General features: G+C 53.8%; 1 protein-coding gene across 1 annotated transcript in view; it reads right to left on the bottom strand.

The window, feature by feature from the left end:
• LOC147086758 (SLIT-ROBO Rho GTPase-activating protein 3-like) overlaps positions 1-9742 on the bottom strand; it is a 135379-nt gene extending 125637 nt beyond the window's left edge. The window contains 3 exon segments of the mRNA XM_085978927.1: positions 2167-2362; positions 8278-8596; positions 9463-9742. Coding sequence (XP_085835053.1) covers positions 2167-2362; positions 8278-8341 — 260 coding nt within the window. The 5' untranslated portion in view covers positions 8342-8596; positions 9463-9742.
• Between the last annotated feature and the right edge of the window lie 11495 nt (positions 9743-21237).

The raw sequence follows: 21237 nt of genomic DNA, 5'->3' as shown, positions 1-21237 counted from the left end.
AATCCGGCCTCGGGCGACTGTCTGTGTGGAGTTTGCACATTCTCCCCGTGTTTGCGTGGGTTTCCTCCGGGTGCTCCGGTTTCCTCCCACAGTCCAAAGATGTGCGGGTTAGGTTGATTGGCTATGATAAATTGACCCTTTAGTGTTAGGGGGGATTAAATACGTGGGGTTACGGGGATAGGGTGGGATATGTGTTGGTGTAGGGGTTACGGGGATAGGGTGGGATATGTGTCGGTGCAGGCTCGATGGGCCGAAATGGCCTCTATCTGCACTGTGGGGTTTCTGTGATTTCTGTGTGATTCTGTGATTAACGACTGATTAACAATTTGCTTTGTTTCTTTTAGTTTCAGGGAGGGAATACGAATGATTCAGTATATTATTTGTGAAATTAATATGTAAGTTTTACAGAGTCAGCATACAATCTGCGTCAGCGTCACAGAAAATCAATCAGATTTAATTTAATAAAGTGCTACCCAGGGACTCATACATCACTGATAGCTTTTAAACAGAGTCAGAGAATCTGTGGATCGATATACTTTAGTATTAGGGCTCCATATCTAACCAGCGCTGTACCTGCCCTGGGAGTGTTTGATGGGGACAGTGTAGAGGGAGCTTTACTCTGTATCTAACCCGTGCTGTACCTGCCCTGGGAGTGTGTGATGGGACAGTGTAGAGGGAGCTTTACTCTGTATCTAACCCGTTCTGTACCTGCCCTGGGAGTGTTTGATGGGGAGAGTGTAGAGGGAGCTTTACTCTGTATCTAACCCGTGCTGTACCTGCCCTGGGAGTGTTTGATGGGACAGTGTAGAGGGAGCTTTACTCTGTATCTAACCCGTGCTGTACCTGCCCTGGGAGTGTTTGATGGGACAGTGTAGAGGGAGCTTTACTCTGTATCTAACCCCGTGCTGTACCTGCCCTGGGAGTGTTTGATGGGACAGTGTAGAGGGAGCTTTACACTGTATCTAACCCATGCTGTACCTGCCCTGGGAGTGTTTGATGGGTCAGTGTAGAGGGAGCTTTACTCTGTATCTAACCCGTGCTGTACCTGCCCTGGGAGTGTTTGATCGGACAGTGTGGAGGGAGCTTTACTCTGTATCTAACCCATGCTCTACCTGCCCTGGGAGTGTTTGATGGGACAGTGTAGAGGGAGCTTTACTCTGTATCTAACCCGTGCTGTACCTGCCCTGGGAGTGTTTGATGGGACAGTGTAGAGGGAGCTTTACTCTGTATCTAACCCGTGCTGTACCTGCCCTGGGGGTGTTTGATGGGGACAGTGTAGAGGGAGCTTTACTCTGTATCTAACCCGTGCTGTACCTGCCCTGGGAGTGTTTGATGGGACAGTGTAGAGGGAGCTTTACTCTGTATCTAACCCGTGCTGTACCTGCCCTGGGAGTGTTTGATGGGACAGTGTAGAGGGAGCTTTACTCTGTATCTAACTCGTGCTGTACCTGCCCTGGGAGTGTTTGATGGGACAGTGTAGAGGGAGCTTTACTCTGTATCTAACCCGTGCTGTACCTGCCCTGGGAGTGTTTGATGGGGACAGTGTAGAGGGAGCTTTACTCTGTATCTAACTCGTGCTGTACCTGCCCTGGGAGTGTTTGATGGGACAGTGTAGAGGGAGCTTTACTCTGTATCTAACCCGTGCTGTACCTGCCCTGGGAGTGTTTGATGGGACAGTGTCGAGGGAGCTTTACTCTGTATCTAACCCCGTGCTGTACCTGCCCTGGGAGTGTTTGATGGGACAGTGTAGAGGGAGCTTTATTCTGTATCTAACCCGTGCTGTACCTGCCCTGGGAGTGTTTGATGGGGACAGTGTAGAGGGAGCTTTACTCTGTATCTAACCCGTGCTGTACCTGCCCTGGGAGTGTTTGATGGGACAGTGTAGAGGGAGCTTTACTCTGTATCTAACCGTGCTGTACCTGCCCTGGGAGTGTTTGATGGGGACAGTGTAGAGGGAGCTTTACTCTGTATCTAACCCGTGCTGTACCTGCCCTGGGAGTGTTTGATGGGGACAGTGTGGAGGGAGCTTTACTCTGTATCTAACCCGTGCTGTACCTGCCCTGGGAGTGTTTGATGGGGACAGTGTAGACGGAGCTTTACTCTGTATCTAACCCGTGCTGTACCTGCCCTGGGAGTGTTTGATGGGACAGTGTAGAGGGAGCTCACCTTAATGCCTGGTGGTCCTTGGCATTGCGGATCCTGGAGGAGAATCGCTCGGCGAGCTTCTCCAGGCCGCGGGAATACTCGAGCTCGATCTCCGCCTTCCTGCGGAAGAACTCAGACAGGTCCTGGAGGCACTGGCTTCGGAACTCCATTTGCGTGTCCAGGCACTTCACCTGGTCCGCGAGCTGGCCGCGGATCTCTGCGGGAACACCAGTCGCCAAATTCGTTAAGGCAACAACTCGCATTTATCCGACGCCTGACGTAAGGAAACTACTAGGCACTCGGTCTAAGCGTTAAACAAGGCTTTAATCAACTGTTTTACAACATGGAGGTCTAGTTGTGTCCTTCACTAGTTCCTGTTAAGAATGTCCCTGCGCAAGCTGGGCCTGCACCCGAGTATTTATACTCTCCCTGGACAGCGCCACCCACAGGCCGTTCAGTTGATTCATGTCAGTGCCTTTAAATCGTCCCAGGGCGCTTCCCAGGAGCATAAATCAAACACCGAGCCACAGAAGGAGATATTAGGGACTGGCGACCAAAAGCTTGGTCAAAGAGGTCGGTTTTAAGGAGCGTCTTAAAGGAGGAGAGAGGCGGAGAAGTTTAGGGAGGGAATTCCCGAGCTCGGGGCCCTGGCGCGGTCGCCAATGGCGGAGTGACGGAAATCGGGGGGATGCGCAAGAGGCCAGAATTGGAGGAGCGCAGAGATCTGGGAGGGTTGTAGGGGCTGGAGGAGGTTACAGAGATAGGGAGGGAGGGGGCGAGGAGGCCACGGAGGGATTTGAACAGGAGGATGGAGAATTTTAAAATTGAGGCGTTGTCAGACCGGGAGCCAATGTAGGCCAGCGAGCAGAGCGGGGGTGTTGGGTGAACAGGACTGGGAGCGAGTTAGAAAACACGGGGCAGAGAAAGAGAGAGTGACAGGCGACTTAAAGGCTGTGAGGTCTGATCGGGTTTGTAATGAAGTCGCCCGCTGGGTTAAGGAGTTCCTCGACATCCCGTGTTGCGTCCTCTGTCACCAATATCCTCCCAGGCGCGGCCCCCCCCCACCCCACCCCACCCGCCCGCCGGCCCTCTCCAGAGGGCGCCAACTCTTAAAGGGCAATTGGGCCGACCATCCCCCCTCCGGCACCGCAACCAAGTGTCCCGGCAACATCTGCCGCCTCCGTCGCCACGGGCGTTGGCGGGAGATCGGGCGCTTCGAAGTTGACGCCTCCTGCGTGCGAATAGCTCGCGGGCGGAGAATGGGCGCTGGGGCGCGGATGGAGCTGGGTGGAACTGTACCCCAGAAAGAGTCGCGAGGCTTCCGGGGGGGTGGCGGGGGAGGGGGTTGGGCAGGGGGAAGGAGTGAAGGGGGGATCATGTTAAAACCCAAGGAGAGATGGTCCTGAGTTAATATACCACACCACAGGCAGTGGGAGTGGTGAGAGCTGCGAGGGCTGCCATTATCGATCGCAGCTTCCCTCACCTGGCTGATTTAATTCAGCCAGATGAAATCTTGCGCGCCGCAGTAATACATTAGGGCTTACTGGGACTCAGGCCCAATCCTCGAGCAAACTTTGTCAATCCCCACAACATGAACCAGGGATCAAACACTCCGAGGCCCCACGGTGCAGGGACACCAGGGGAAGGGCCGAGGCCCCACGCTGCAGGGACACCGGGGGAAGGGCCGAGGCCCCACGGTGCGGGGACACCAGGGGAAGGGCCGAGGCCCCACGGTGCGGGGACACCAGGGGAAGGGCCGAGGCCCCACGGTGCAGGGACACCAGAGGAAGGGCCGAGGCCCCACGGTGCGGGGACACCAGGGGAAGGGCCGAGGCCCCACGGTGCGGGGACACCGGGGGAAGGGCCGAGGCCCCACGGTGCAGGAACACCAGGGGAAGGGCCGAGGCCCCCACGGTGCAGGGACACCAGGGGAAGGGCCGAGGCCCCACGGTGCAGGAACACCAGGGGAAGGGCCGAGGCCCCACGGTGCAGGAAAACCAGGGGAAGGGCCGAGGCCCCACGGTGCAGGAACACCAGGGGAAGGGCCGAGGCCCCACGGTGCAGGGACACCAGGGGAAGGGCCGAGGCCCCACGGTGCAGGGACACCAGGGGAAGGGCCGAGGCCCCACGGTGCAGAAACACCAGGGGAAGGGCCGAGGCCCCACGGTGCAGGAACACCAGGGGAAGGGCCGAGGCCCCACGGTGCAGGGACACCGGGGGAAGGGCCGAGGCCCCACGGTGCAGGGACACCAGGGGAAGGGCCGAGGCCCCACAGTGCAGGGACACCAGGGGAAGGGCCGAGGCCCCACGGTGCAGGAACACCAGGGGAAGGGCCGAGGCCCCACGGTGCAGGGACACCAGGGGAAGGGCCGAGGCCCCACAGTGCAGGGACACCAGGGGAAGGGCCGAGGCCCCACGGTGCAGGAACACCAGGGGAAGGGCCGAGGCCCCACGGTGCAGGGACACCAGGGGAAGGGCCGAGGCCCCACGGTGCAGGGACACCAGGGGAAGGGCCGAGGCCCCACGGTGCAGGGACACCAGAGGAAGGGCCGAGGCCCCACGGTGCAGGACACCAGGGGAAGGGCCGAGGCCCCACGGGGCAGGGACACCAGGGGAAGGGCCGAGGCCCCACGGTGCAGGGACACCAGGGGAAGGGCCGAGGCCCCACGGTGCAGAAACACCAGGGGAAGGGCCGAGGCCCCACGGTGCAGGAACACCAGGGGAAGGGCCGAGGCCCCACGGTGCAGGGACACCGGGGGAAGGGCCGAGGCCCCACGGTGCAGGGACACCAGGGGAAGGGCCGAGGCCCCACAGTGCAGGGACACCAGGGGAAGGGCCGAGGCCCCACGGTGCAGGAACACCAGGGGAAGGGCCGAGGCCCCACGGTGCAGGGACACCAGGGGAAGGGCCGAGGCCCCACAGTGCAGGGACACCAGGGGAAGGGCCGAGGCCCCACGGTGCAGGAACACCAGGGGAAGGGCCGAGGCCCCACGGTGCAGGAACACCAGGGGAAGGGCCGAGGCCCCACGGTGCAGGGACACCAGGGGAAGGGCCGAGGCCCCACGGTGCAGGGACACCAGGGGAAGGGCCGAGGCCCCACGGTGCAGGGACACCAGAGGAAGGGCCGAGGCCCCACGGTGCAGGGATTACAGCACGGCTGAAAAGAGGAGATGAAACTGGGTTAATCAGGAAGTGGTGGTAAGATGTATCCATTATCGGGTTTTAACAGTCTGTCAACAATGGGGGAAAGATAAGAAAGGGAGCGGAGCCCAGACACACAAACCCAGACAGAAACCCAGACACACAAACCCAGACAGAAACCCAGACACACAAACCCAGACAGAAACCCAGACAGAAACCCAGACACACAAACCCAGACACACAAACCCAGACACACACGGTACGATGCAGGGTCACAGGGAAACTGCAAACAGGCAGAGGCACAGAGAGCTGCAGTAGCACCGAGCGAGAGAGAGCAGGTCACACACTCACACTCATACACACTCACTCATACACACACACACACAGACACACTCACTCTCACACACACACACAGACACACTCACTCTCACACACACACACAGACACATACACACAAACTCACACACTCACACTCACTCATACACACACTCACACAGACACACTCACTCTCACACACACACACAGACACATACACACAAACTCACTCACAGACACACACTCATACACACTCACTCATACACACACACACACACACTCTCACACACACACACACACACTCACTCTCACACACACACAGACACATACACACAAACTCACTCACAGACACACACTCATACACACTCACTCATACACACACACACACACACACACACACACTCACTCTCACACACACACACACACACTCACTCTCACACACACACACAGACACATACACACAAACTCACTCACACACACACACTCACTCATACACACACACACACACACACACACACTCACTCTCACACACACACAGACACATACACACAAACTCACTCACAGACACACACTCATACACACACACACACTCACTCTCACACACACACACAGACACATACACACACACACTCACAGACACACACTCACTCACTGACACACACACACTCACAGACACACACACACACTCATCGCTGGGTCAAAATCCTGGAACTCCCTCCCTAACAGCGCTGTGGGAGCACCTTCACCACACGGGACTGCAGCGGTTCAAGAAGGCGGCTCACCACCACCTTCTCAAGGGCAATTAGCGATGGGCAATAAATGCTGGGCCTTGCCCGCGACGCCTACATCCCATAAAAACGAATGAAAAAACACTCAGACACACACACACAGACACACACACTCACACACACACACTCACAGACACACACACTCACTGACACACACTCACAGACACACACTCACAGACACACACACTCACAGACACACACACTCACACTCACAGACACACACTCACAGACACACACTCACAGACACACACACACACACACTCACAGACACACACTCACAGACACACACACACACACACTCACAGACACACACACACACACACACACACATCATACGTAGCACAAAGGAAGTTGGCTGTGGTTGTTGGAGGTCATTCATCTCAATCACATGACATCACTGCAGGAGTTCCTCAGGGCAGTGTCCTAGGCCCAACCATCTTCAGCTGTTTCATCAATGACCTTCCCTCCATCATAAGGTCAGAAGTGGGGATGTTCGCTGATGATTGCACACTGTTCAGCACCATTCGAGACTCGTCAGATACTGACGCAGTCCGTGTCCATATACAGCAAGACCTGGACAACATTCAGACTTGGGCTGACAAGTGGCAAGTAACATTCGCACCACGAAAGTGCCAGGCAATGACCATCTCCAACAAGCGAGACTCTAACCATCTCCCCTTGACATTCAATGGCATTACCATCGCTGAATCCCCCACCATCAACATCCTGGGGGTTACCATTGATCAGAAACTGAACTGGACCAACCATATAAATACTGTGGCTACAAGAGCAGGTCAGAGGCTGGGAATTCTGCGGCGAGTGTCTCACCTCCTGACTCCCCAAAGCCTTTCCACCATCTACAAGGCACAAGTCAGGAGTGTGATGGAATACTCTCCACTTGCCTGGATGAGTTGCAGCTCCAACAACACTCAAGAAGCTCGACACCATCCAGGACAAAGCAGCCCGCTTGATTGGCACTCCATCCATCCACCTTCAACATTCACTCCCACCACCACCAGCGCACCGTGGCTGCAGTGTGCACCATCTACAAGATGCACTGCAGCAACTCGCCAAGGCTTCTTCGGCAGCACCTCCCAAACCCGCGACCTCTTCCACCTAGAAGGACAAGGGCAGCAGGCGCACGGGAACATCACCACCTACAAGTTCCCCTCCGAGTCACACACCATCCTGACTTGGACCTGTATCGCCGTTCCTTCACTGTCGCTGGGCCAAAATCCTGGAACTCCCTTCCTAACAGCACTGTGGGTGTACCTACACCATATGGACTGCAGCGGTTCAAGAAGGCGGCTCACCACCATCTTCTCAAGGGCAATTAGGGATGGGCACTAAATGCTGGGCCTAGCCAGCCAGCGACGCCCACATCCCATCAATGAATTTTAAAAAAACACTCACACACACAGACACACGCACACACACACACTCACAGACACACTCACAGACACACTCACAGACACACACACACTCAGACACACACACACTCAGACACACACACACTCAGACACACACACACACACTCTCACACACACTCACTCACAGACACACACACACAGACACTCACACACACAGACACACACACACAGACACTCACACACACTCACAGACACACACACTCACAGACACACACACACTCACACACACACTCACTCAGACACACACACACACACACACAGACACACAGACACTCACACACACACACACACACAGACACTCACACACACTCACAGACACACACACTCACAGACACACACACACACACTCACAGACACAGACACACACACACTCACACACACACACACACACTTACACACACTCACAGACACACTCACACACACACTCATACACACACACACTCACACACTGGACTAACCTTTCAATTGCGTGTCGTACTCTGTGATTATTCCCCTCTCTTTCCTCCTCCCCTGCAAGGCCATCCTGGGCCTATCCTGGGAGAGAACTTCACGACGGGCTCCGCGGAGCGATCCCAACACTGCGACTCCCGACACGTCTCGGCCCTCAATCCTTCCCTTCCGCTCCGGCGTCCCCAACACCTCGCAATCCGACAGACGGCGGCGGCTGGCCGTTCAGTCAGTTAAAGAACGAGGCATCCCCTCTCGTTCCAAACACGCAGCAGGCTCCTTCCAAATCTCCGCCAAAACTCTGAACAAATCTTAAAGCTGATCCCTTGTCTTTTGAGGAAAAAAAACACAAATTGCAAAATATCAATTCGTCATGTGCGCGCGGGGGCAAAGAATTCCTTTTTCACGTCAGGGTTACGAGAGTCACCTGCGATCGAGCCACAGGCTGTGCAGACTAGAGGCGAGATCTGTCACTCTTGACGTTATCACCCTATCTATCAGCGACTTGTTGTGATCTGGAACGCGTGCCTGAAAGGGCGGTGGGAGCAGATTCAATAGTAACTTTCAAAATGGGAATTGGAGAAATACTTGAAGGCGAAAAATATGCCGGGCTGTGGGGAAAGAGCAGGGGGGGAGTGGGACTAATTGGAGAGCTCGTTCAAAGAGCCGGCACGGGCACGGTGGGCCGAATGGCCTCCTCCTGTGCTGTAAGATTCTATGATTCTCTGACCTCCATGTTGCTCGTAGATAATCTCCCGGTTTTAAACGACGATTTATCCGAATGGGGAGCTTTTCAAACACAGAGCGAGAGAGAGAGAGTGGAGAGAGGGAGAGAGACAGAGACAGAGAGAGAGAGACAGCGAGAGTGGAGGGAGAGACAGAGAGAGAGAGAGAGAGAGTGGAGAGAGGGAGAGAGACAGAGACAGAGAGAGAGAGACAGCGAGAGTGGAGGGAGAGACAGAGAGAGAGAGAGTGAGAGTGGAGGGAGAGAAAGAGAGAGAGTGGAGGGAGAGAGAGATTGAGAGAGAGACAGAGAGAGAGAGATTGAGAGAGAGAGAGAGAGATTGAGAGAGAGAGAGAGATTGAGAGAGAGACAGAGAGAGATTGAGAGAGAGAGAGACAGAGAGAGAGAGAGATTGAGAGAGCGACAGAGAGAGAGACTCAGATAGAGAGAGGGGAATAAAGACTAGGCTCACCTCTACCTCTCGGGAGGAGAGCGGGGGCGTCGACCGCACGGTTACCGACTCTCCCCTCGAAATGAAACTTTGGTTCCGCAGGTTATCTGTCGCGGAGAGGAAATGTGCTGTGAGCTCGGAGGCTGTGTGACGGAACGAGCTGCTTGCGGTGGCCACGTTAGTCTGCGTATCAAATCACACCCCCGTCGCCTCACGCCAGCCCCCTCGCGTCAGATACAACGCCGGTGCAGTCTGCAAGCGGTAGCAGCAGACAGCTGGCGAGATTAATAGCAGGCTCTCTCTCTCCCTCTCTCCTTCCCTCTCCCGCTTGCTCACTCGCTCGCTCTCTCTGCTGTTACATCAATATTGCAAAGCACATGGGTAATCACAGGGGAAAACCACAAATGACTGTTGCACCACAGACTGTCAGCACAGCTCTGTCTCTCCGTGCAGAGCAGAGAATCACAAACACTGCGACGGGATGTCGATAAACACCACCCACAGCTCAAACCTGATCATTTAATGGTGCCTGTAGCTCACCATCAATATATCTCTCGGTGTCAGCTCCTGTACGTGTACAGTACACAGCGGGTAAAAGGGAACGATTCACTCCCGTCAGCTCCTGTACGGCCTGTGTGTGTCTCAGTGTCAGCTCCTGTACGGCCTGTGTGTGTCTCAGTGTCAGCTCCTGTACGGCCTGTGTGTGTCTCAGTGTCAGCTCCTGTACGGCCCGTGTGTGTCTCAGTGTCAGCTCCTGTACGGCCTGTGTATGTCTCAGTGTCAGCTCCTGTACGGCCCGTGTGTGTCTCAGTGTCAGCTCCTGTATGGCCCGTGTGTGTCTCAGTGTCAGCTCCTGTACGGCCTGTGTGTGTCACAGTGTCAGCTCCTGTACGGCCCGTGTGTGCCTCAGTGTCAGCTCCTGTACGGCCTGTGTATGTCTCAGTGTCAGCTCCTGTATGGCCCGTGTGTGTCTCAGTGTCAGCTCCTGTACGGTCTGTGTGTGTCTCAGTGTCAGCTCCTGTACGGCCTGTGTGTGTCTCAGTGTCAGCTCCTGTACGGCCCGTGTGTGTCTCAGTGTCAGCTCCTGTACGGCCCGTGTGTGTCTCAGTGTCAGCTCCTGTACGGCCCGTGTGTGTCTCAGTGTCAGCTCCTGTACAGCCTGTGTGTGTCTCAGTGTCAGCTCCTGTACGGCCCGTGTGTGTCTCAGTGTCAGCTCCTGTACGGCCCGTGTGTGTCTCAGTGTCAGCTCCTGTATAGCCCGTGTGTGTGTCTCAGTGTCAGCTCCTGTACGGCCTGTGTGTGTCTCAGTGTCAGCTCCTGTACGGCCTGTGTGTGTCTCAGTGTCAGCTCCTGTACGGCCCATGTGTGTGTCTCAGTGTCAGCTCCTGTACGGCCCGTGTGTGTTTCAGTGTCAGCTCCTGTACGGCCCGTGTGTGTCTCAGTGTCAGCTCCCGTACGGCCCGTGTGTGTCTCAGTGTCAGCTCCTGTACGGCCCGTGTGTGTGTCTCAGGGTCAGCTCCTGTACGGCCCGTGTGTGTCTCAGTGTCAGCTCCTGTACGGCCCGTGTGTGTCTCAGTGTCAGCTCCCGTACGGCCCGTGTGTGTCTCAGTGTCAGCTCCTGTACAGCCCGTGTGTGTCTCAGCGTCAGCTCCTGTACGGCCCGTGTGTGTCTCAGTGTCAGCTCCTGTACGGCCCGTGTGTGCCTCAGTGTCAGCTCCTGTACAGCCCGTGTGTGTCTCAGTGTCAGCTCCTGTACGGCCCGTGTGTGTCTCAGTGTCAGCTCCTGTACGGCCCGTGTGTGTCTCAGTGTCAGCTCCTGTACGGCCTGTGTGTATCACAGTGTCAGCTCCTGTACGGCCCGTGTGTGTGTCTCAGTGCCAGCTCCCGTACGGCCCGTGTGTGTGTCTCTCAGTGTCAGCTCCTGTACGGCCCGTGTGTGTCTCAGTGTCAGCTCCTGTACGGCCCGTGTGTGCCTCAGTGTCAGCTCCTGTACAGCCCATGTGTGTCTCAGTGTCAGCTCCTGTACGGCCCGTGTGTGTCTCAGTGTCAGCTCCTGTACGGCCCGTGTGTGTCTCAGTGTCAGCTCCTGTACGGCCTGTGTGTATCACAGTGTCAGCTCCTGTACGGCCCGTGTGTGTGTCTCAGTGCCAGCTCCCGTACGGCCCGTGTGTGTGTCTCTCAGTGTCAGCTCCTGCGTGTGTACAGCACACACAGCGGGTAAAAGGGATGGATTCACTGTTCAGTACCACACCGGGTGCGAGATCGGGCTATCTCAGCACAGGCCGGGGATGGAGCCTGAGCCTTTCCTGCTCGGCGGGCCGGGGCTCAGTAACAAGAGTGCGTTCACCAACAGTCATTGCGGTTTTTTTTTGCAACATGGCCAATTTCAGGAAGAACGTCTGCCTCAACAGGAAGTGGCTGTTTCAAGCTTCTGTCTCTACCTTCACTTGCCATGATGTGACCTTCCGCTCCCGGTACACTGTGTGGGGGAGGGGGTTGGATTATCTACAGGGCTGTTTCACGTTTCCTGGCTCAAATCTTCCCCCAATTCAAGGGAGCGCTGGAATCGGAGAATGGTAACTGGGGGCGCACGCGCTCCTCAAACCAGGGGTCGCACTTAAAACTGGTCCACACTGCCTGTCCCTTGGAAACCCATGTCCAATGGGTCTGAAGTAAGAAATTGGGGAGGGGAAGTAATCCAGATTAGGAAACTGACAACAGCTCGCGTTTATATACCGCCTTTGATGTAGTAAAACGTCCTAAGGCGCTTCACAGAAGCGTAAATCAGACAAAATTTGACACCGAGCCACATAAGGAGATATGAGGGACTGGCGACCAAAAGCTGGGTCAAAGAGGTCGGTTTTAAGCAGCGTCTTAAAGGAGGAGGGAGAGGTGGAGAGGTTTAGGGAGGGAATTACAGAGCTCGGGGCCCAGGCAGCTGAATCTGTCACACATTCTGGGTCCCGACCCCCATTTAATAAAAAAGTTAAACTTTTAAGAGAGATTGAGTCTGAGAGCAGTTACGTGGAGAGACTGGAGAAGTTGGGATTGTTCTTCTTAGAACAGAGAAGGTTAAGGGGAGATTGACCAGAATGGTACCAGGGATGAGGGACTTCAGTGATGTGGAGAGACTGGAGAAGCTGGGATTGTTCTTCTTAGAACAGAGAAGGTTAAGGGGAGATTGACCAGAATGGTACCAGGGATGAGGGACTTCAGTGATGTGGAGAGACTGGAGAAGCCTCACAGCGCCAGGGACCCGGGTTCGAATCCGGCCTCGGGCGACTGTCTGTGTGGAGTTTGCACATTCTCCCCGTGTTTGCGTGGGTTTCCTCCGGGTGCTCCGGTTTCCTCCCACAGTCCAAAGATGTGCGGGTTAGGTTGATTGACTATGATAAATTGACCCTTAGTGTTAGGGGGATTAAATACGTGGGGTTACGGGGATCGGGTGGGATATGTGTCGGTGCAGGCTCGATGGGCCGAAATGGCCTCTATCTGCATTGTGTGATTTCTGTGATTTCTGTGATTTCTGTGAATTCACCGTTTAAGCTGGGATTGTTCTCCTTAGAGCAGAGAAGGTTAAGGGGAGATTGACCAGAATGGTACCAGGGATGAGGGACTTCAGTGACGTGGAGAGACTGGAGAAGTTGGGATTGTTCTCCTTAGAACAGAGAAGGTTAAGGGGAGATTGACCAGAATGGTACCAGGGATGAGGGACTTCAGTGATGTGGAGAGACTGGAGAAGCTGGGGTTGTTCTCCTTAGAGCAGAGAAGGTTAAGGGGAGATTGACCAGAATTGCACCTGGGCAGGGCCGGGACCGATGTCCTAGGGGGACTGTTTGCAAGTGCTCTGGGGGAGGGTTTAAACTAAAATGGCAGGGGGTTGGGAACCTGAGCGGGGAGACAGAGGAAAGGGAAACAAGGATAAAAGCAAAAGACAGGAAGGAGAAAAACAAAAGTGACAGGCAGAGAAATCAAGGGTTTAAATCAAACATGGCCACGGTAAATAATAATTCTAAAAGATCTAAGAGCGTTAAAAAAACAAGCTTGAAGGCTTTGTGTCTTAATGCGAGGAGCATTCGTAATAAGGTGGATGAATTAGCTGCGCAAATAGAGGTAAACGAATATGATTTGATTGGGATTACGGAAACATGGCTCCAGGGAGGCCAAGACTGGGAACTCAACATCCAGGGGTATTCAATATTCAGGAAAGATAGGCAAAAAGGAAAAGGAGGTGGGGTAGCATTGCTGGTTAAAGAGGGGATTAACAATTGAAAGGAAGGATATTAACTCTGATGATGTGGAATCTGTATGGGTAGAACTGAGAAATACCAAGGGGCAGAAAACGTTAGTGGGAGTGGTATATAGACCTCCAAACAGTAATGCGGAGGTCGGGGAGGGCATTAAACGGGAAATTAGAGAAGCGTGCAATAAGGGCACAGCAGTTATCATGGGTGACTTTAATCTGCATATAGATTGGGCTAACCAAATTAGTAACAATACTGTGGAGGAGGAATTCCTGGAGTGTATACGGGATGGTTTCCTGGGCCAATATGTCGAGGAACCAACTAGAGATCAGGCCATCTTAGACTGGGTATTATGTAATGAGAAAGGATTAATTAGCAATCTTGTTGTGCGAGGCCCCTTGGGGCAGAGCGATCATAATATGATAGAATTCTTCATTAAGATGGAGAGTGAAGTAGTTGACTCAGAGACTAGGGTCCTGAATTTAAATAAAGGAGACTACGATGGTATGAGGCGCGAGTTGGGTAGGATTGATTGGGGAATGTCACTCAAAGGGTTGACGGTGGATGGGCAATGGCAAACATTCAAAGATCGCATGGATGAACTACAGAATTTGTTCATCCCAGTTTGGCATAAAAATAAAACAAAAAAGGTGACTCAACCGTGGCTAACAAGGGAAATTAGGGATAGCATAAGATCCGAGGAGAGGACATATAAATTGGCCAGAAAAAGCAGTAAACCTGAGGATTGGGAGCAGTTTAGGATCCAACAAAGGAGGACAAAGGAATTAATTAACAGGGGGAAAATAGAGTATGAGAGTAAGCTTGCAGGGAACATAAAAACTGACTGTAAAAGCTTTTATAGACATGTGAAGAGAAAAAGATTGGTGAGGTCAAGCGTAGGTCCCTTGCAGTCAGAATCAGGGGAATTTATAATGGGGAACAAAGAAATGGCAGACCAATTAAATACATATTTTGGTTCTGTCTTCACAAAGTAAGACACAAATTACCTCCCAAAGATGTCGGGGAACATAGGGTCTAATGAAAGGGAGGAACTGATAGAAATCAGTATTTGTAGGGAAATGGTGTTAGGGAAATTGATGGGATTGAAGGCCGATAAATCCCCAGGGCCTGATAATCTACATCCTAGGGTACTTAAGGAAGTGGCCCTAGAAATAGTAGATGCATTGCTGGTCATCTTCCAAAATTCAATAGACTCTGGAACAGTACCCATGGATTGGCGGGTAGCTAATGTTACCCCACTGTTCAAAAAGGGTGGTAGAGAGAAAACGGGGAATTACAGACCGGTAAGCCTGACATCGGTAGTGGGAAAAATGCTAGAGTCCATTATAAAGGATGTAATAGCAGAGCACTTGGAAAACAGTGACAGGATCGGACAAAGTCAACATGGCTTTACAAAAGGTAAATCATGCTTGACTAATCTACTGGAATTTTTTGAGGATGTAACTGGTAAAATAGATAAGGGAGAACCAGTGGATGTGGTGTATTTGGATTTTCAAAAGGCTTTCGATAAGGTCCCACATAAGAGATTAGCGTCTAAAATTAAGGCACATGGGATTGGGGGCAAGGTATTGACTTGGATAGAGAACTGGCTGGCAGACAGAAAGCAAAGAGTTGGAATAAACGGCTCTTTTTCCGACTGGCAGGCAGTGACTAGTGGGGTACCGCAAGGATCGGTCCTAGGACCCCAGCTATTCACAATATATATTAATGATCTGGACGAGGGAATTAGATGTAATATCTCCAAGTTTGCAGACGACACAAAGCTGGGTGGGCGTGTGTGCTGTGAGGAGGATGCCGAGAAACTCCAGTATGATTTGGACAGGCTGGGTGATTGGGCAGAAGCATGGCAGATGCAATATAACGTGGATAAATGCGAGGTTATCCACTTTGGTGTCAAAAACAGGAAGGCAGATTATTATCTAAATGGCAATAGATTGGGAGAAGGGGAAGTGCAACGAGACCTGGGCGTCCTTGTGCACCAGTCACTGAAAGTAAGCATGCCGGTGCAGCAGGCGGTTAAGAAGGCAAATGGTATTTTGGCCTTTGTAGCGAGAGGGTTTGAGTACAGGAACAAGGATGTCTTGCTGCAGTTGTACAGGGCCTTGGTGAGGCCACATCTTGAGTATTGTGTGCAGTTTTGGTCGCCTTATATGAGGAAGGATGTTCTTGCCATGGAAGGAGTGCAGCGAAGATTCACCAGGCTGATACCTGGGATGGCAGGAATGACGTATGAGGAGAGATTGGGTCGATTGGGCTTGTACTCGCTGGAGTTTAGAATAGAGGGGATCTCATCGAAACTTATAAAATTCTAACAGGACTAGACTGACTAGATGCAGGGAGGATGTTCCCGATGGTCGGGGAGTCCAGAACCAGGGGTCACAGTCTAAGGATAAGGGGTGAGCCATTTAGGACAGAGATGAGGAGGAATTTCTTCACCCAGAGAGTGGTGAACCTGTGGAATTCTCTACCACAGAAGGCAGTTGAGGCCAATTCATTAAATATATTCAAGAAGGAGTTGGATATATTTCTTAAGGCTAAAGGGATCAAGGGATATGGTGAGAAGGCAGGGACAGGGTACTGAATTTGGATGATCAGCCATGATCTCATTGAATGGCGGAGCAGGCTCGAGGGGCCGAATGGCCTACTCCTGCTCTTATCTTCTATGTTTCTACGTTAATGGTACCAGGGATGAGGGACTTCAGTGATGTGGAGAGACTGGAGAAGCTGGGATTATTCTCCTTGGAGCAGAGAAGGTTAAGGGGAGATTGACCAGAATGGTACCAGGGATGAGGGACTTCAGTGATGTGGAGAGACTGGAGAAGCTGGGGTTGTTCTCCATAGAGCAGAGAAGGTTAAGGGGAGATTGACCAAAATGGTACCGGGGATGAGGGACTTCAGTGATGTGGAGAGACTGGAGAAGCTGGGGTTGTTCTCCATAGAGCAGAGAAGGTTAAGGGGAGATTGACCAGAATGGTACCAGGGATGAGGGACTTCAGTGATGTGGAGAGACTGGAGAAGCTGGGGTTGTTCTCCTTAGAGCAGAGAAGGTTAAGGGGAGATTGACCAGAATGGTACCAGGGATGAGGGACTTCAGTGATGTGGAGAGACTGGAGAGGCTGGGGTTGTTCTCCTTAGAGCAGAGAAGGTTAAGGGGAGATTGACCAGAATGGTACCAGGGATGAGGGACTTCAGTGATGTGGAGAGACTGGAGAAGCTGGGGTTGTTCTCCTTAGAGCGGAGAAGGTTAAGGGGAGATTGACCAGAATGGCGTCTTAAAGGAGGAGAGGTGGAGAAGTTTAGGGAGGGAATTCCTGAGTTCGGGGGCCCGGGCGGCTGAAGGCACGGCCGCCAATGGTGGAGCGATGGAAATCGGAGGATGCGCGAGAGGCCAGAATTGGAGGAGCGTAGAGATCACGGACGGTTGTAGGAGGTTACAGAGATAGGGAGGGGGGCGAGGAGGCCACGGAGGGATTTGAACATAAGGATGAGAATTTTAAAAATCGAGGGGTTGCTTAACCGGGAGCCAGCGAGCACAGGGGGTGATGGGCGAACGGGACTTGGTGCGAGTTAGGACACCGGGCAGCGGGAGTTTTGGATGACCTCAAGTTTATGGACGGGAAGCAAGCTAGCTCCTTCATTTGGACGGTGCAAAGTTAAGAATTGAGAGCAGAATATGGCACAGTCTCTGAGCAAAAAGGAGATTGAATGGGTGGGTACAGTCCGTGATAGGGGAGAGTGTACAGGGGCTGTGGGAGGAGATTGAATGGGTGAATAGAGTCCATGATAGGGGAGAGTGTACAGGGGCTGTGGGAGATTGAATGGGTGGGTAGAGTCCGTGATAGGGGAGAGTGTACAGGGGCTGTGGGAGATTGAATGGGTGAATAGAGTCCATGATAGGGGAGAGTGTACAGGGGCTGTGGGAGATTGAATGGATGGGTAGAGTCAGTGATAGGGGAGAGTGTACAGGGGCTGTGGGAGATTGAATGGGTGGGTAGAGCCCGTGATAGGGGAGAGTGTACAGGGGCTGTGGGAGGAGACTGAATGGGTGGGTAGAGTCAGTGATAGGGGAGAGTGTAGAGGGGCTGTGGGAGATTGAATGGGTGGGTAGAGTCCGTGATAGGGGAGAGTGTACAGGGGCTGTGGGAGATTGAATGGGTGGGTAGAGTCTGTAATAGGGGAGAGTGTAGAGGGGCTGTGGGAGATTGAATGGGTGGGTAGAGTCCGTGATAGGGGAGAGTGTACAGGGGCTGTGGGAGATTGAATGGGTGGGTAGTCTGTGATAGGGGAGAGTGCACAGGGGCTGTGGGAGATTGAATGGGTGGGTAGAGTCTGTGATAGGGGAGAGTGCACAGGAGCTGTGGGAGAGTGAATGGGCGGGTAGAGTCCGTGATAGGGGAGAGTGTACAGGGGCTGTGGGAGATTGAATGGGTGGGTAGAGTCCATGATAGTGGAGAGTGTACAGGGGCTGTGGGAGATTCAATGGGTGGGTAGAGTCCGTGATAGGGGAGAGTGTACAGGGGCTGTGGGAGATTGAATGGGTGAGTAGAGTCAGTGATAGGGGAGAGTGTAGAGGGGCTGTGGGAGATTGAATGGGTGGGTAGAGTCCGTGATAGGGGAGAGTGTACAGGGGCTGTGGGAGGAGATTGAATGGGTGGGTAGAGTCCGTGATAGGGGAGAGTGTACAGGGGCTGCGGGAGATTGAATGGGTGGGTAGAGTCCGTGATAGGGGAGTGTGTACAGGGGCTGTGGGAGATTGAATGGGTGGGTAGAGTCCGTGATAGCGGAGTGTGTACAGGGGCTGTGGGAGATTGAATGGGTGGGTAGAGTCCGTGATAGGGGAGAGTGTACAGGGGCTGTGGGAGATTGAATGGGTGGGTAGAGTCCGTGATAGGGGAGAGTGTACAGGGGCTGTGGGAGATTGAATGGGTGGGTAGAGTCCGTGATAGGGGAGAGTGTACAGGGGCTGTGGGAGGAGACTGAATGGGTGGGTAGAGTCCGTGATACGGGAGAGTGTACAGGGGCTGTGGGAGATTGAATGGGTGGGTAGAGTCAGTGATAGGGGAGAGTGTAGAGGGGCTGTGGGAGATTGAATGGGTGGGTAGAGTCCGTGATAGGGGAGAGTGTACAGGGGCTGTGGGAGATTGAATGGGTGGGTAGAGTCTGTGATAGAGGAGAGTGTAGAGGGGCTGTGGGAGATTGAATGGGTGGGTAGAGTCCGTGATAGGGGAGCGTGTACAGGGGCTGTGGGAGATTGAATGGGTGGGTAGAGTCAGTGATAGGGGAGAGTGTACAGGGGCTTTGGGAGATTGAATGGGTGGGTAGAGTCCGTGATAGGGGAGCGTGTACAGGGGCTGTGGGAGATTGAATGGTCGGGTAGAGTCCGTGATAGGGGAGAGTGTACAGGGGCTGTGGGAGATTGAATGGGTGGGTAGAGTCAGTGATAGGGGAGAGTGTACAGGGGCTGTGGGAGATTGAATGGGTGGGTAAAGTCTGTGATAGGGGAGAGTTTACAGGGGCTGTGGGAGATTGAATGGGTGGGTAGAGTCCGTGATAGGGGAGAGTGTACAGGGGCTGTGGGAGATTGAATGGGTGGGTAGAGTCAGTGATAGGGGAGAGTGTACAGGGGCTGTGGGAGATTGAATGGGTGGGTAGAGTCAGTGATAGGGGAGAGTGTACAGGGGCTGTGGGAGATTGAATGGGTGGGTAGAGTCTGTGATAGGGGAGCGTGTACAGGGGCTGTGGGAGATTGAATGGGTGGGTAGAGTCCGTGATAGGGGAGAGTGTACAGGGGCTGTGGGAGATTGAATGGGTGGGTAGGGTCCGTGATAGGGGAGAGTGTACAGGGGCTGTGGGAGATTGAATGGGTGGGTAGAGTCTGTGATAGGGGAGCGTGTACAGGGGCTGTGGGAGATTGAATGGGTGGGTGGAGTCCGTGATAAGGGAGAGTGTACAGGGGCTGTGGGAGATTGAATGGGTGGGTAGAGTCTGTGATAGGGGAGAGTGTACAGGGGCTGTGGGAGATTGAATGGGTGGGTAGAGTCCATGATAGGGGAGAGTGTACAGGGGCTGTGGGAGATTGAATGGGTGGGTAGAGTCCGTGATAGGGGAGAGTGTACAGTGGCTGTGGGAGATTGAATGGGTGGGTAGAGTCCGTGATAGGGGAGAGTGTACAGGGGCTGTGGGAGATTGAATGGTTGGGTAGAGTCCGTGATAGGGGAGAGTGTACAGGGGCTGTGGGAGATTGAATGGGTGGGTAGAGTCAGTGATAGGGGAGAGTGTACAGGGGCTGTGGGAGATTGAATGGGTGGGTAAAGTCTGTGATAGGGGAGAGTGTACAGGGGCTGTGGGAGATTGAATGGGTGGGTAGAGTCCGTGATAGGGGAGAGTGTACAGGGGCTGTGGGAGATTGAATGGGTGGGTAGAGTCAGTGATAGGGGAGAGTGTACAGGGGCTGTGGGAGATTGAATGGGTGGGTAGAGTCCGTGATAGGGGAGAGTGTACAGTGGCTGTGGGAGATTGAATGGGTGGGCAGAGTCAGTGATAGGGGAGAGTGTACAGGGGCTGTGGGAGATTGAATGGGTGGGTAGAGTCCGTGATAGGGGAGAGTGTACAGGGGCTGTGGGAGATTGAATGGGTGGGTAGAGTCCGTGATAGGGGAGAGTGTACAGGGGCTGTGGGAGATTGAATGGGTGGGTAGAGTCAGTGATAGGGGAGAGTGTACAGGGGCTGTGGGAGATTGAATGGGTGGGTAGGGTCCGTGATAGGGGAGAGTGTACAGGGGCTGTGGGAGATTGAATGGGTGGGTAGAGTCTGTGATAGGGGAGCGTGTACAGGGGCTGTGGGAGATTGAATGGGTGGGTAGAGTCCGTGATAGGGGAGAGTGTACAGGGGCTGTGGGAGATTGAATGGGTGGGTAGTCTGTGATAGGGGAGAGTGTACAGGGGCTGTGGGAGATTGAATGGGTGGGTAGAGTCAGTGATCGGGGAGAGTGTACAGGGGCTGTGGGAGATTGAATGGGTGGGTAGAGTCTGTGATAGGGGAGCGTGTACAGGGGCTGTGGGAGATTGAATGGGTGGGTAGAGTCCGTGATAGGGGAGCGTGTACAGGGGCTGTGGGAGATTGAATGGGTGGGTAGAGTCAGTGATAGGGGAGAGTGTACAGGGGCTGTGGGAGATTGAATGGGTGGGTAGAGTCTGTGATAGGGGAGCGTGTACAGGGGCTGTGGGAGATTGAATGGGTGGGTGGAGTCCATGATAAGGGAGAGTGTACAGGGGCTGTGGGAGATTGAATGGGTGGGTAGAGTCCGTGATAGGGGAGTGGGTACAGGGGCTGTGGGAGATTGAATGGGTGGGTAGAGTCCGTGATAGGGGAGAGTGTACAGGGGCTGTGGGAGATTGAATGGGTGGGTAGAGTCAGTGATAGGGGAGAGTGTACAGGGGCTGTGGGAGATTGAATGGGTGGGTAGGGTCCGTGATAGGGGAGAGTGTACAGGGGCTGTGGGAGATTGAATGGGTGGGTAGAGTCTGTGATA

This window comes from Somniosus microcephalus, unplaced genomic scaffold, assembly GCF_052327205.1.
Source record: "Somniosus microcephalus isolate GS21.2 unplaced genomic scaffold, FLI_Smic_1.0 unresolved_chr7, whole genome shotgun sequence".
In the NCBI taxonomy this organism is placed as follows: Eukaryota; Metazoa; Chordata; class Chondrichthyes; order Squaliformes; family Somniosidae; genus Somniosus; species Somniosus microcephalus.
The sequence above is the reverse complement of the archived record's forward strand: the minus strand, read 5'-3'. Positions and strand labels throughout refer to the sequence as shown.